General features: G+C 47.9%; 1 protein-coding gene and 1 non-coding gene across 2 annotated transcripts; both read right to left on the reverse strand.

The window, feature by feature from the left end:
* Window positions 1–1,915: 1,915 nt before the first annotated feature.
* Window positions 1,916–5,428, reverse strand: NFKBIA (NFKB inhibitor alpha). Its single transcript, XM_027521408.1, has 6 exons — window positions 4,972–5,428; window positions 4,243–4,351; window positions 3,705–3,915; window positions 3,228–3,316; window positions 2,844–3,104; window positions 1,916–2,482 (listed from the first exon to the last, which is right to left on the reverse strand). Exons 1-6 carry the CDS (start codon window positions 5,196–5,198, stop codon window positions 2,435–2,437), a joined length of 945 nt encoding a protein of 314 aa, XP_027377209.1. The 5' UTR covers window positions 5,199–5,428; the 3' UTR covers window positions 1,916–2,434.
* Window positions 5,429–14,426: 8,998 nt separating this feature from the next.
* LOC113880233 lies at window positions 14,427–14,533 on the reverse strand. The gene has a single exon (XR_003507691.1). It is a non-coding gene; the product is annotated as a U6 spliceosomal RNA (small nuclear RNA).
* Between the last annotated feature and the right edge of the window lie 234 nt (window positions 14,534–14,767).

Here is a 14,767-nt window from a genome sequence, read left to right on the forward strand (position 1 = left end):
AGAGGGGCCACCACAGTGCTCAGCTCCAGACGACTGAGGCTGCAGGAGGGGGATAGAGCCGGCTTTGACCACATGGTCCAGTCTACAGCAATACTCTTTACATATGAAAGATTCAGGGGGTATTGGCCCCTTTTTGGTCTAAGAAGATAATTATCATATTCACTTCACTGTGACATCATTTATGAGTCCAGAAAAGGACAACATAAAGGAAGAATAATGTCCTCTTAGGCATAAGCCAAGTACATGAGTTGTATTGATTGATACACCATTCTGCATTTTATGCAATGCTATAAATTTTCCTTTACTCCTCTTTCTGTCTAGGCAAGAGATGCATTTTAGGGATAAAAACTTTGATAGCGTCCAAACTAGTACAGCCACTATGGAGAACAGTGTGGAGATTCCTTAAAAAACTGGAAATAGAACTGCCTTATGATCCAGCAATCCCACTACTGGGCATACACACTGAGGAAACCAGAAGGGAAAGAGACACGTGTATCCCAATGTTCATCGCAGCACTGTTTATAATAGCCAGGACATGGAAGCAACCTAGAGGCCCATCAGATGAATGGATAAGAAAGCTGTGGTACATATACACAATGGAGTATTACTCAGCCATTAAAAAGAATACATTTGAATCAGTTCTAATGAGGTGGATGAAACTGGAGCCTATTATACAGAGTGAAGTAAGCCAGAAGGACAAACACCAATACAGTATACTAATGCATATATATGGAATTTAGAAAGATGGTAACGATAACCCTGTATACGAGACATCAAAAGAGACACTGATGTATAGAACAGGCTTATGGACTCTGTGGGAGAGGGAGAGGGTGGAAAGATTTGGGAGAATGGCATTGAAACATGTGAAATGTCATGTATGAAACGAGATGCCAGTCCAGGTTCAATGCACAATGCTGGATGCTTGGGACTGGTGCACTGGGACGACCCAGAGGGATGGTATGGGGAGGGAGGAGGGAGGAGGGTTCAGGATGGATTTTCTTTTAAAAATTAAAAAAAAAAATAAATAAATAAAATAAACCTAAACTTCACAAGTTACTGATTTCTTGTGAAATCATCTTCTGTAGGATCATTCAGGAAAATCAGACTGAACTGATGAAAAGACCCAGACTCTGTCAGTTTTATCCTGCAGCTGCTAACAGTACTATAGGCTGATTTGCAGGTGGATGGTGCTTAAAAGCTGTTAACCACTGAAGATAAGAGTGCATTAACTAAGTTAACCACCTGTCTGTCCTGAAAGGTGACCCCAAACAGGACATTCTCTGTGGACTTGTTCCTTCCCGTGTGAAATACAGGATGTTGTGCAACGGCTTGCATTTTTTTTTCAGCGCTAGGTGCCTGGCACTCTGTTATGATTTTTGTGCGGATAGTCTTGTACAGTCTTCAGATGGTCCAGTTTGTAAGCGAGGAAACACAGGCCCAGAGGTGGGCACCTGCTAACACACATTAGCACTGCCCTATTCCTAAGCCCCCGTCCTCAGGAACTTCTCATAGAGGAGATCTTTCCCGGCTCTAGAAAATGTAAATTTCACAATACTACTCTTGGCCAAAATAATTTCCTAAAGCGGAAGGTCTTGGAATAGCTTAAACCAAGAAGATGAAAGCAGGCGACAATGAAGAGCCTTCCAGCTGTAGGCCAAACAGCCTGCCCGCCCCAAGCCTGAGACTGACGTTTCCTATCACCTTAGAACAGCCTCCCTCCCACGCACTGGGCCGGGGCTGCCTGCAAAGCCCAGCTGGGAGGCTGGTGTCGACAGTGTGAGAAGCTGCTCTGTGAGAGGGTTCCGTGGCTGTGGTGAGTTCTCCCACATGCTCTCCACCTCCGCCTCCGCCTAGGAACTGAATGACTCTCAGTGTAGGAGACCCACAGCAGCCCAGTGAAAACGATCAGGATAACTCTGTTTGTAAAAATCTGTTTAATAAATATACATCTTAAAAGTACCAAAATAATTACTGACAAAATACACTATGTACACTATTTACAGGAGGGGAACACACACCTTGACAGGTAGTGACTTTTAACCCCACCCCCCCGACCGGTTTAACAACACACCTGATGGTTACATGTCACTCAACTGGCGCAGCCACAGAATCCATGGTGATTCAACCAATAAGCATAATAAATAAGAGTCCTTTCATCAAATTTTGAATAACCTTCCCCCTGAAACCCCACCAAAGGTGACATTTAAAAAAGAGGTTTTCTCTGAATTCCAATGATCTTTCTTGCCCCCTCTTCCAGAGTTCACAAAAATGACAAACTGAGGGTTAATCCAGAGTAAAATGTTCCAGACCAGGCAGTGTGGTTATAAGTACACCCCTCCCTTTTTTTTTCTTTTTTCTTTTTTTTTTTAGAAAAATAAAACTCTCTATTTGTACAAATATACAAGTCCATGTTCTTTTAGCTTCTTTCTGAAGCTCATAACGTCAGACGCTGGCCTCCAAGCACACAGTCATCGTAGGGAAGCTAAAAAGAGAAAAAAAAGGCAGGTTAAACTCGCAGGGCTTTGCCAAGGGTGCTGGGATGATGGGGAGGGCTGCTACTGGAAATAACTCAAGTGTTCTTGGACTCCATTCTCTATACACTGAATGTAAATGAATTTTCTGGGCTGAGGGAGCTTTCCTTTAAGGATCCTCTCCTTCAAGAAGAGCAAAAAAAAAAAAAAAACATGCTCTTGGGATTCTGCTTACACATACTCAAGCTTGAGAGGCTCATTACATTGAGACCCTCAGGATAAGGAGGAACTCTAGGAGCCTTAGAAGGGGGAGGGAGAATGGCCTCTCTTCTTCCTTCTTGCAGAGCCATGAACAAGTTAATTGGGACTCACCTCGTCCTCTGTGAACTCTGATTCGGTGTCATAGCTCTCCTCATCCTCGCTCTCCGGCAGTGTCTGAAGGTTCTCTAGGGTCAGCTGGCCCAGCTGCTGCTGTATCCGGGTGCTGGGGCGGCCCCACGTGAGCTGGTACGGGGAGTAGCCCTGGTAGGTGACTCTGTTGACATCAGCCCCACACTTCAATAGGAGTGACACCAGGTCGGGATTCTGCAGGTCCACTGCCAGATGGAGGGCAGTTCGGCCATTGCAGGGCTCCTGGAACCATAAGGAATTCAAGATGCTTACGGCTGAGTTTGGAAGTTCTGCTTGCAGCAAAAGCCCTCGCACTGAGGACCAGGCTGGCCTGATGTACCCCATCTGAAGGTGTGAGGCACTCACCTGAGCGTTGACATCAGCGCCCAAGGACACCAACAGCTCCACGATGCCCAGGTAGCCATGAATAGAGGCCAAGTGCAGACACGTGTGGCCTAGAAGACCAAAAGTAAGACAGTATTATAACCACTTGTTTCAACACTCATTTCTCAAGCAGAAGCTTTCACCTATTTTTTTTTCTTAATTTATTATTTTCAATTGAAGGATAATTACAATATTGTATTGGTTTCTGCCATACATCAACATGGATCAGCCACAGGTATACATATGTCCCTATTCTTTTAAGGGACACATTCTTCTTAATTTGAAGAGCCCAGAATCTGGGTTCTGAATGGACTTTAGAAAGGCATCAACTAGGCCTTTATATATGTATTCTCCATCTTTCACATGTTGAGAGCTTAGGCCTTGCCTGGACTCCTTAAGTGCCTGCCTCCCCTGTGTATACCTCACCTGCCCTCTGATGGGCAGGGCAGCCAGACTTACCATTGTAGTTGGTGGCCTGCAGGATGGAGTGGAGGTGCTGGGTCCCCCGGGGCTGAGTCAGGACTCCCACACTGGCCAGGCAGCCCTGCTCACAGGCAAGGTGTAGGGGGGTATTTCCTCGAAAGTCTCGCAGCTCAGGATCACAGCCAGCTTCCAGAAGTGCCTCAGCGATTTCTGGCTGGTTAGTGATCACAGCCAAGTGGAGTGGCGTCTACAAACAGAAGAGGGACAAAAAGGATGAGCCATGGATCCAACCCACCATCTGTGTTCCCTTGAACCCCAGAGAGATCCTGGTTGTGGGTGCTGCTTTTCCCAGGCGCATATCAGGGGCAAGGCAAAATACCAGAGGCCCCAGATGGGCTTCATAAAGGCCTCTCCAAATCAATGGAATTTTCTGTTCTAGAATACTGGCTGACGCAGGTGTAAAAGATCAGGGTAGATAATGACCAAATCTTTGTTAATCTAGAAATCATGTGCAAGACCCGGTTTTATCTCAGGGTCAGAGCAGTAGAGAGAGTACGCGGCGGGAGAGCAGTACCTGCTGCAGGTTGTTCTGGAAGTTGAGGAAGGCCAGGTCTCCCTTCACTTGGCGGACCACTTCCATGGTCAGCGCCTTCTCTTCATGGATGATGGCTAAGTGCAGGAACCTGAGAGGAAAAGAGGGAAAACCCCCAGGGCTGGTGAGTGCACTGCGTGGGGCCCGGGGAGGCGCGCCCCGCGGGGGATTGCGCAAGGCCGGGGTTTCTGGAGGCCGAGGCCGCGGTGTTTTCCGCGAGGTTATTATGAGCTGAGTGTTCCTGGCAGGCGCCCAGGGACTTTCCGGGCCCCCCCCCGCGCTCGGCGGCGGGCGCCGGCCAGACCGCCCCGCCCTCTCGCCGTGCCGGAACGCCCTGTACTTCCCCTCCCGGCTGCGCGGCGCCCGCCAGCGGGGCAGAAACTCCCGCCCCCCTTATGCAAGCGGGGACTTCGCGTCCCCGCCGCCGCCCCGCCTCCGGCCGAGGGGACCCGCACGGGGGTGTGCGCGCGCGGGGTGCGCGCGGCTGCAACGCAGAGCCGCGGGACCACGGCCCCGGGAACCAGTGCCAACCCCCGACCCCCCCCCCCCCCCCGCTCGCCATCACCCGGCCCCGCAGGCAGCCGTGCACCTTTGCACAGCCTCGGGGTCGGTGCACGAACCCCGGTGCGCGGCCGCCGCGCGGGCCCCGCGCTTGGGGCTGCAGGCCCGGCGCCTCCACCCGGCCCTGCCACCCGGGCCCGCGACACTTACGAGTCTCCGTCCTCGGTGAGCTGCTGTTTCCAGGGCTCGGCGCCGCGCGGCGCCTCCTGCGGCTCGAGGCGGATCTCTCGCAGCTCCTTCACCATCTGCTCATACTCCTCGTCCTTCATGGAGTCCAGGCCGCTGTCGTGGCGGTCGTCCAGCAGCCGCTCCTTCTTGAGCGCGTCCCGGGGGCCCTCCATGGCCCAATCTTGGCCGGGCTCGGCAGGCTGGAACATGGCGCGGTGAAGGCTCGGGCGCTGCTCCCCAGGTGCACGGGCCGTGGGCTGCGCTGCGCGCTGGCTGCTCTCGGAGTCGCGGGCGGGCGGGACGACGGGCTAGGACTGTTGTGGGCTCGGCAGCGCCGCCGCGGCGCCCTATAAACGCTGGCAGGGGATTTCTCCGGGGCGGGGTCAGGCGCGGGGAATTTCCAAGCCAGTCAGACCAGAAAAGAGAACTGGCCTCGTCCTCTGCTAGGGGGAAAAAGAAGCCTAAACCCCGCGCCCGGGTTCATCAGAGAAACTCCCTGTGATGAGCCACTGGGGTCATGTACAGGGAACTTTTTGATGAACGCTGAGTGGCTGGAAAGTCCTCCTGACCGGGCCCCCTCCCCGGGTACTTCCCTGCAACCTGCACACAGTAATCCTGGCCCTCTGCAAGAAGCGCTCTTTCCCTGGGTTTTCCCGATTTGATCGATTTGATTTAGGGTCGTCAGCTGCTGAGATCCCAAAGACGCAGGCCTGCAGGCTGGTTCTTCACTGGGGTTTACCGACCTGCAGGTCTTTTCCGGTTTTTTTTTTAATCTTTTGAAAACGCGAGTGGAAATGTTGGCCGGGTGTAGGGATTCACTTCCCCAAAGCTCTCTGCGGGGAGGACGCACTGGTCGGTGGAAGGTCGGCTGCCTCTGCCTTCCTGCCAGTACCAGGCTCTTAGCATTGTAGGCACCGGCTGAATAGCCACCTCCAGCCCACTCTCCATCCCGACCGTCGGGTAGAAGTTTCTAAAGCTTTTGGCATTAAAAACCTAAATGATTGGGGAACCCTCAAATCATTTCTTCGGATTAGCAATGCTGTTGACTGGGGGAGAAGCAAGCACTCTGCCCTGTATGCAGGAAAACGGTGAAAACAACCATGGTATTTTTCAAGGAAAGTAAGGTATGAATCTTTGTAGCAGAGGTTGTAGATCCTTTGCAATAAGGAAATCATTATGGAGGTCGGGTTCACCGCTCTGCGCTGTGCTGCTGCAGGGAACAGACCCTGAACCTACTTCTGGGTGCTCCGCTGGGCGACTTTGCAGAAGCATTTGGGGAAGGTAGCTGAAGAATGGGTAGAGTAGTGCCTTATCCAAGATGGGGCCTTATGGATGGCTAAGAAATTAGCTGCCACGCATAGTGCAGGGGGCTCAAGGCAGCCCATGGTGCCCTTCATCCTGCCTCTGCTGGCTCCTTGCTCTCCTGCCTGGGAGAGACCTGCATGGGCCCCATGCTTGCCCTATGGGTAGCCACTCCAGGCTCACCACCCTCCTCTCACCTGCAGAAATAGAACCTAGGCTCCCTGCCCCACCCCCACCTCCTAGTCAGTGAGCGGTATGCATTCATCTATTTCTAGAATTGGTCCAGGCAAAATAAAGAAACTTGGCTCAGAGTTCTTCAGAATAGGTCCCAAGAAGCCTCTGTAGTTTTGCAAAGATTTCTGGTGATCATTGCAATCATCTTCAGCTTAACTGACCATGTACTGCTGCTGCTGCTACTAAGTCGCTTCAGTCGTGTCTGACTCTGTGCGACCCCATAGACAGCAGCCCACCAGGCTTCCCTGTCCCTGGGATTCTCCAGGCAAGAACACTGCAGTGGGTTGCCATTTCCTTCTCCAATGCATGAAAGTGAAAAAATAAAGTGAAGTCGCTCAGTCGTGTCCGATTCCTAGCGACTCCCTGGACTGCAGCCCACCAGGCCCCTCCGTCCATGGGATTTTCCAGGCAAGAGTACTGGAGTGGGTTGCCATTGCCTTCTCCGACCATGTACTAACCAAGCCTTATCTGTTCCTCATCTCCCCTTTCCATTCCCCTACCCCCAGGGTCTGAATGTAGGGAATCTGGGTCAATGAGAGTGAGAGACAAAATATGAGGGGGAGAAAAAAGTAAAATCAAGAAGTAAAACTAAAAAAAAAAAAAAAAAAAGTAAAACTGTCGGGGTAGTAATGGTCATATATTAAAATGAAAACTTCTCAGGGTAGAATCCACATGTCCTCTGCAGGCCTGTGATACACAAATACGTATTAGGCGAGGTGCAATGCATTAGGCTCTAGGAGACCTCAGTTCCCAGCTCTACCTCTAATTACCTGCATATTAGTTGGAGAAATTAGCTGCCTTTGCTATGGGATACCTGCTTTTATAATAAGATTGGGTTTAATGCTGTTTAGATTTTTTTTCCAGATTAAAAATTGTATTACTTGATCACAAATGCTCATGTATCTTTGCTTAAGGGTGACCACGGCTCTTATATCATGGTATAAATTTTTGAAGGGCTCCAACATTTCTGCTGTACATTGTTAGTTCTCAGAACTAATCTTGTAAGTAAGGAACTATTGTTCCCACTTTCCTAAAAAGAAACAGGTGCAGATAAATTTACCTTGACATTCCATGGCAGTTTATCTAGTTTCTATCCCAACCTGTTTGGCCAAAACAGTCATGATATTAACACTTTTGAAAACACTTTGTGAAAATGAGACTGAATACACTATAATTTGAAAAATATGCAAAGTATTTTCTACTCCAATTGTTAGGTAAAATAGAGAGTAGATGTTCCCCCATCTAACTCTCTATTTTCATATATAAAAAATACATTTAAAAGGTACAGAAATAGCAAACTCTGACTGCCCCACTTACAAAGGTACCTTAGAAGACAATTTTCAGCTGCAGGTTTGAAAACGATCATTGAAAAAAACTGCATAAGTCCAAAGTATTTCAGGAATATGTTTCTTTGCACCTCCTGCGATGGTTTTCTGCAGCTGCTGCTGCTGCAGCCTTGGGCAACTGGGGGGTCTTTATTCCTGATTGTTTAGTGTGACACCTAGTGGTAGATTCAGGCCTGGTAGTCAGTGATTTGTCATGGTGCCTTGGAACTTCTGAAAAGACCCTGATGCTGGGAAAGATTGAAGGCAGGAGGAGCAGGGGATGGCAGAGGATGAGATGATTGGATGGCATCACTGACTCAATGGGCACGAGTTTGAGTAAACTCCAGTGATGGACAGGGAGGCCTGGCATGCTGCAGTCCATGGGGTTGCAAAGAGTCGGACATGACTGAGCAACTGAACTGAACTTGGAACTCTTGGGAGGTGCTGAGCCTTGATGATCTGTCCCTCTAGTGGGGATTCCCAAGGAGGTACCTTTTGTTTTCCTGAAACCAGGGAGACAGTTTTGGGTAATGTGATCCAAACGGTTTTCTCTGTCATATGCTCTAAAGGGTTTAAATCAGCAAACATTACAGTTTGGGTGACAGAGAACATACTGGGGAAGTCAGAAAACAGCAACAGATGGAGCAGAAGACAGAAAAACTGACTTTTGGTTTAGAAAGACCTTTATACACTTAAGAGTCCTCCCTACCTCACTGTGAAGAATTTTAGCTAATCTTGACCATTTTAAAGATGTTAAAACCTCTTAAAGTCATATAAAAGCCTTTTTTTTTTTGGCTGTGGCAGGCAGCTTGTGGGATCTTAGTTCTGTCCCCACCTCTCCAATGGAGAAGGTACTGGCGACCCACTCCAGTGTTCTTGCCTGGAGAATCCCAGGGATGGAGGAGCCTGGTGGGCTGCCGTCTATGGGGTCTCACAGAGTTGGACACGACTGACATGACTTAGCAGCAGCAGCAGTACCTCTCCAATTGGACCTGGGCCCCAGCAGTGAAGTCCTAATCACTGGACTGTCAGGGAATTCCTTTCTTTTCTTTCTTTTTTTTTTTAATATAAAAGGCAAAAGAATAAGTTAGGCTTGAAGTGGCTCAGGAGCAGCCCTGGGGAAGCAAGCATCATGGACAGGATGGCCAGTGATGCTTGCTTGCTTCACTGGCAGCAGGAGCCACCCCCATGGGAAAAGGAACACCGTTAAGGCCTGGGGGCTGGCTGCAGGCACTTCATGTGCTCTTCCTGGGTGGGGAATGCACAGTGTGGACTGAACCTCCTGCCTGAAGTGTCCAGTGGCCTGGCAGCATAGGGATTTTTCTATAAGTTCAACCAGGTGGTCCAACATATTTGACTTTTCTTAACAGCATGGGCAGGGTGTCCTGTGTCAGTTGCCAAAACTTGTTTTAGCTCCAGCAAACCAAGCTCCTGAAGAAGGCTGTCCATGGCTTACTGCGGCCAGGCTGGAAGAGGGAAGAGCTATGACAAGAGCCCTGGAGGGCAAGCAAGACAGGCAGGCTGCTGATGGATGCCCCGCTGTGAAATTCTGAATTTATATTCTGCCTCGAATCCCAGTCTTCTTTCCTCCTGTGGTGGTTAGCAACCACTTCTGTCCATCCCTCTCAGAACCTGGGGCTCCCATGCTCCGGAGCATTTTTCATAGAAAAACAGCTGTCAGGACTTTCGCAGTGATGTGAAAATAAGACTGTCAAAGCCTTTAGGGGTTTCTTTAGCTATAAATCCTGCAGTTTAACGGGACTCAAAGTTTGAAAGGGTCTTAAACTCCTCCCCCTACTTTCCAATAGGGCCCAGGCAATTTTTGTAGATGCGTGAAGCTGGCCACAGGAGTCCGAGAGGGAATGGTGACATCTCTGACTGAAAGTGTCTGTCACACTCAGCTCAGATAATTTTTGCCAAGCAGCACTTGAAGTTCAGCACTGGAATTCCATTATTAAAGAAAAAAAAAAACAGAAAATGGATTTTAATGTGAAAAATCTCAAAGCATTGTAAAAAACCAAGCAAAATGCATTTCTGTATCCTTTGACTAAATCGAGCCTATAGGCCCTGAGTTTATAACCTCTTTTTCAGCCAAGGTATGATGTTACTTTGGGTACTTTGGGGCAAGGCACCTGCCTTCGCCTCCCTTGGCAACATCAGGGTTCTGCTCTTCTGTGTAACTGTAACCAGGGGCTGAGAGTGGAGTGTGTCCTCCAGGAAGCTCCATCTGCCCCTGCAGGCAGGGCTGGAATCACTGGAAGAGAGTTCTGTCTTCTCCCCCAAAACTTTCAACACTATCCTGTAAAATAAGTGTAACGAGTTCAACAAAACTCCTATTTTTCTTACAGAGATTACTTAGGTTTTTAAAAAATACTCATATGGTTTCAATAAACCTCTCCTTGAGGTGTTCCTGCTCGGCAGGTCTGCCTGTTGGATAACCAGCTGCTGCCAGGGATGGGGGTGGGGGTGGCCGGCACATGTTATCTGTGGCCAGAATTCCTGGTTCTCCCTTTCGGCTGTTTGTTGGCAGTAACCAAGCTACAGGTGTGAGGGTGGTTCATGTTCTGTTGTGTTCAGGGAGGAGGACTTGGATTAGGGAGGGGGTGGAGGTTTAAAAGCACATTGCTTCTTCTGCGCGCCTGTATGTTTGCTGTTGTTTCTCGTGTGTAAATTCACTCTGAGTTCAGTCAGGGCACAAGTCGGCAGAGCACCGGGGCCTCTCCACAGGACATGGGACCTAAGAGGGAGGAGGTCCCCGCTCTTGGTACATAATCAGGGGAGGAGGTCATGATCCCTCTCAATGTCAGAGCACCTCCAGAAGCTGTATGGGGATGTAGACATTTTTTTTTTTTTTTCCTGTGTGGTCTAAAGTTTTGGGAATGGTTTAGGTCAAAGGTAAACAATCATAGCTGCATCACAGATAATCATAGATTTGCTTCAGTTTATAAATAGAGTGAAGAGTTAGGAACCTTAATCCTTAGCCCTTTCTTGTAATCACCAAGATAATGTCTTGCCCAAACCTCCTTTTTGACCCTCTGTTCTCTGGAGTAGAGCCCCAGCTAAGTATTGGATAAGTATTAAAAATCAAGATGTGTCTTGGAGTCTTCTCTCTGAGGCTGTTAATGACGGATACTTATAAAAAAAATTAATTCTGAATGTTACTCTTAGGCTTTTTATTTTTAATTTTTCAATTGAAGTATAATTGATTTACAATATTGTGTTAGTTTCAGGTATATAGCAAAGTGATTCATATATGTACATGTATAATGTATATATTTCATATTATTTTCTATTATATTTATTATACTAAATATTGTTCCCTGGACCAAACAGTAAATCCTTGTTGCTTATCTGTTTTATATGTAGTAGTGTATTTTTGTTAATCTCATACTCTTTAGGCTGATTTTTAGATGCTGAAAACAAATGAGACAGAGTAAGAGGAAGGGCTCCAAACAGAAGCCGTGAGCAGGGAGAAAGGGGGAAACTGATGTGGGACATTTTCCCTTTGTTGCTGAGTCTTAGCCATCAGAATCCAGTCCCATGACTGTGACATATTCCCTCTGGATAAATCACTCAGCTTGGCTCCGAAATGCTCATCATTTCCTATATCCCACGGCTGTTTATATAGGCCACAGTTCAAGGATTATTTTAACCAAGAACACCGACATTTTCAGCAAATGAGGTAAATTTATGTGTCACCAAATCTTTAATGCTAATATTTGAAAAATGGGCCATTTAGAAGAGAATATAAAGAGCACAGGAGACAGGGAATCGGTGTACCCCTACACTCACTAATTGAAACTCAGGAGGCTGGGGGAACGTGCTCAGGGGTGAGACCAGGAGCGCTGGCCTCGGTAAATAATCTATACAAATGTGAGGATGGAGAGACGCAGGGAAGCCCACGTCCAGCCTGGTGACACGGTAGGCTCTGCTGTCTGGAAGGGCTCAGAGTCACCCCCAGGTGGCCAGGGCATCAGGGCAGGAGGGAGAGGGAAGGATGAGTGTTCACAGGAGAGAGAGGAGCAGCAGCTGGAGTTCAGGGTTGGGTACAGAGCCACAGTGGAATTTTCCTGCTGGAATGGCAAAATCCAGACAGGATGAGGTGCTCAGTATGGATGGTATTGTCTGCAGCGACATCTTCAGGCCATCTGTGGAATAACTTTTCTGAGGAACCACATTTTCTTAAGGATGGGATTTTGGGCAAGTTGGGTGGAAGATGTGCCCAGAGACTGGGTATTTAGGTGTGACTAGTGCATCATTTATCACAGTTCCCCGGAAAGCTGTGCATACTCCTGCTCCTGAAATCCCTCTAGCTGATCAGTTCAGTGTATCCTACTTTTGATATGACTCCAACCCATGTCCTTCCATTTCCATTGTCCCCACATTACTGTAGGCCTTGTTTAATGACAGTGGCCTCTCAAGTTATGTATACTAAATTTACTGAACACTTACCACGGCTGGCACTTGATGTACTTTATCCTATTTAATCTTCAGAAGCGTTGTCCAAGATGGGGATCGTTCTCTGTTTTGAAAGGTTAAGTCACTTACCCAGAAAGCCAAGCCAGCATTCAGACCCGTCCCCTGTACACACTCTGACAACGTGGCTTGACTGTTCCTACTTAGAACTTTTTCAAAGGTAATGGCACAAATTATGTGTTATATTTTCTGTAGTAATAAAAATACATAAACACAGAACTTGCACTTGGTTGAAAAAGTGGTTAAAAAATTCAAATAGTATCAGAGGGTTACAATGAGACAATTACATTTCCTTTCACTAACACACATTTTTGTCCAGTTATTTCCTGTAACAGGACCTCTAATGACTTACCATGACCTGCAGGACAGAGTCTTGAGCTCCTCAGGCAGGATTCACAGCCCTCCAGAGTTAGAGTCTGCCCAGTTTGGCCACCGTGGTCCCCATTTCTTCCCAGCACCACCATTCTGCTGCTGGGGATCTGGTCTGTATTGAGATATCTCCTCTGCTGTCCCTCCCTGCCCAGGGACTGGCTTCCTTCTACTACTTCCTTGCCAGGACCTTCCCTTTCCAAGAGACTTTCCCTCCGTTCCTTTCCCCACAGTACTCTGCCCAGCTTTGAATCCTTCTGATTCTTATGGCTTGGCTTGTACATGGGGCCTGAGGTCACACGTTGATTTGTACTACTTAGTTATTGCTTGGTGTCCCCTTTCGACTCTAGTTGGACACAAAGATGGGGGTGGCATGAGCCCTGCTGGGAGGGGTGGAGAAAATTCATGTCTTCTGTGTTTCTTTTGTTCAGTCCATTGTTTAAAGTGCAAGTATCCTCTTTTCAGAGCTATCATAATGATTCTGTTTAAATGGTAATTTTAAAAATCTTATTTATTTATTTTGCCTGTGTCAGGTCTTAATTGCAGCACTGGGGCTTCTATCCAGTTGTGGTGTGTGGGCTGCAGAGCACTTTGGGCTCAGTACCTGTGGAGCGCAGGCTTAGTTGCCCCATGGCATGTGGGATCTTAGTTCCCTGACTGGGGATGGAACCCCCTTTCCCTGAATTGGAAGGCAGGTTCTTAGTCCCTGGGTGACCAGGGAAGTCCCGATACTTGTTCTTTGACTCTTCTTTTGTTAATACCTCATTCTTCATCCAATCAACTCTTCTCTGTCTGGAAACTATCTCAAGAGCCCATCTGGTCCAGCTTCTGCCGTGGAGTACGGTGTTACCACTCTCATTTTACAGGGGAAGGAAGCGTTGAGGAATAAAGACTATGAGGAGGACAGGGGGCCAACCCAGAGCCACTCTAGAACTCAGCCCATTGGGGGACTGGAGCATTAATAAGAGGAGTGAAGAGACTGCAAATAGACCTAGATGGTGCCTCACTTCTCTTCTTTCCTCTCTGCTCCCTGAGGGTACCCTCTAAGGTAGGACCCAGGATAAATAAGAAGGCAGATGACTCCTCCTCAGAGGAGTACAGAGATAGATGAGGTACAGAGATATCTTCAGTACAGAGACAGATGAGGTCCTGGAAGCTTGCTTATGATTTAGTTCAGTTCCTCAGCATAAGAGATCAAAGAGTAAGTTGAGGCAGAAGCTCTAGGTTAGAGGAAAGATAAGCATTTGCCTAGAGTATTTCCCATGGCAGAAATCCTTGGGGGACATAATGGAATGAGGACAAGAAGGCTGAATGGGAATCAACCTAGTTGATTGAGAGGTTGCCCAGCAGGACGGTGCCTCATCAGAGCTCCCATCAATGGATTGCAAGGCTGAAGGCCCATGGACACGTGGTTGGGTTGGACCCAGTAGAGGGGTAGCTGTCCTTCCAGGGTGATCTATTAGAAGCAGGAACATTTTCAACACAAAATATATCTCAAGAGCTTGACCTTGTATCACAAAGCATACAGCAACTATTTTAAAAAAAGTCGCTCAGTCACATCCAACTCTTTGCGGCCCCATGGATGATACAGTCCATGGAATTCTCCAGGCCACAATACTGGAGTGGGTAGCCTTTTCCCTTCTCCAGGGGATCTTCCCAACCCAGGGTTCGAACCCAGGTCTCCCCCATTGCAGGTGGATTCTTTACCAGCTGAGCCACCAGGGAAGCCCAAAACACATGGAATGCTTCACAAATTTATGTGTCATCCTTGCACAGGGGCCCTGCTAATCTTCTCTGTATCATTCCAATTTTAGTATATGTACAGTGGAAGCGAGCACCAGCCAACATAATCAGTACTTTAAAAGCCCAAGAGCGATAGATGGTGTGTCATATACCTCATTCAGGCAACATCTAGAACAATTCATTTCCCAGATGAGTTTTCCTTCAAGAGCAAATCCTAGTGAGGAGTTCAGGTCATTCAGTGCAGGCTCTAAATCTCAAGAGTCGGATCACAGAGAATTTCATTCAAATACCACATGTGACCATACACAAAACAGTTTTGTAAAAGAAGC

This window comes from Bos indicus x Bos taurus, chromosome 21, assembly GCF_003369695.1.
Source record: "Bos indicus x Bos taurus breed Angus x Brahman F1 hybrid chromosome 21, Bos_hybrid_MaternalHap_v2.0, whole genome shotgun sequence".
NCBI lineage: Eukaryota > Metazoa > Chordata > Mammalia > Artiodactyla > Bovidae > Bos > Bos indicus x Bos taurus.